This window comes from Cystoisospora suis (genome assembly GCF_002600585.1).
Source record: "Cystoisospora suis strain Wien I chromosome Unknown contig_2335, whole genome shotgun sequence".
In the NCBI taxonomy this organism is placed as follows: Eukaryota; Apicomplexa; class Conoidasida; order Eucoccidiorida; family Sarcocystidae; genus Cystoisospora; species Cystoisospora suis.
Genome location: NW_027155134.1, coordinates 1 through 230, shown reverse-complemented (window position 1 = coordinate 230; position 230 = coordinate 1). Strand labels below are relative to the sequence as shown.

General features: G+C 57.8%; 1 protein-coding gene across 1 annotated transcript; it reads right to left on the bottom strand.

The window, feature by feature from the left end:
- Nucleotide 1: 1 nt before the first annotated feature.
- Nucleotides 2-230, bottom strand: CSUI_004879 (uncharacterized protein; the record flags this gene model as incomplete). The annotated part of the gene is made up of 1 exon (XM_068065060.1): nucleotides 2-230. A coding segment is annotated over one exon (228 nt), but the record flags the coding sequence as incomplete, so codon positions are not given.

Here is a 230-nt window from a genome sequence, read left to right as displayed (position 1 = left end):
ACACCCTTTGGCGCAATCTTGGGTACCACAGACTTCGCCAGACCAGGAGTCTTCGCCTCACCTGAAGTCTTACCCTCCACCGAACCTTGCTTCGCCAATCCATCCACCGTTGTCGGCACCGGTACACTCTTCGGTGCAATCTTGGGCACCACAGACTTCGCCAGTCCGGGAGTCTTCGCCTCACCTGGAGTCTTACCCTCCACCGAACCTTGCTTCACCAACTCGTCAGC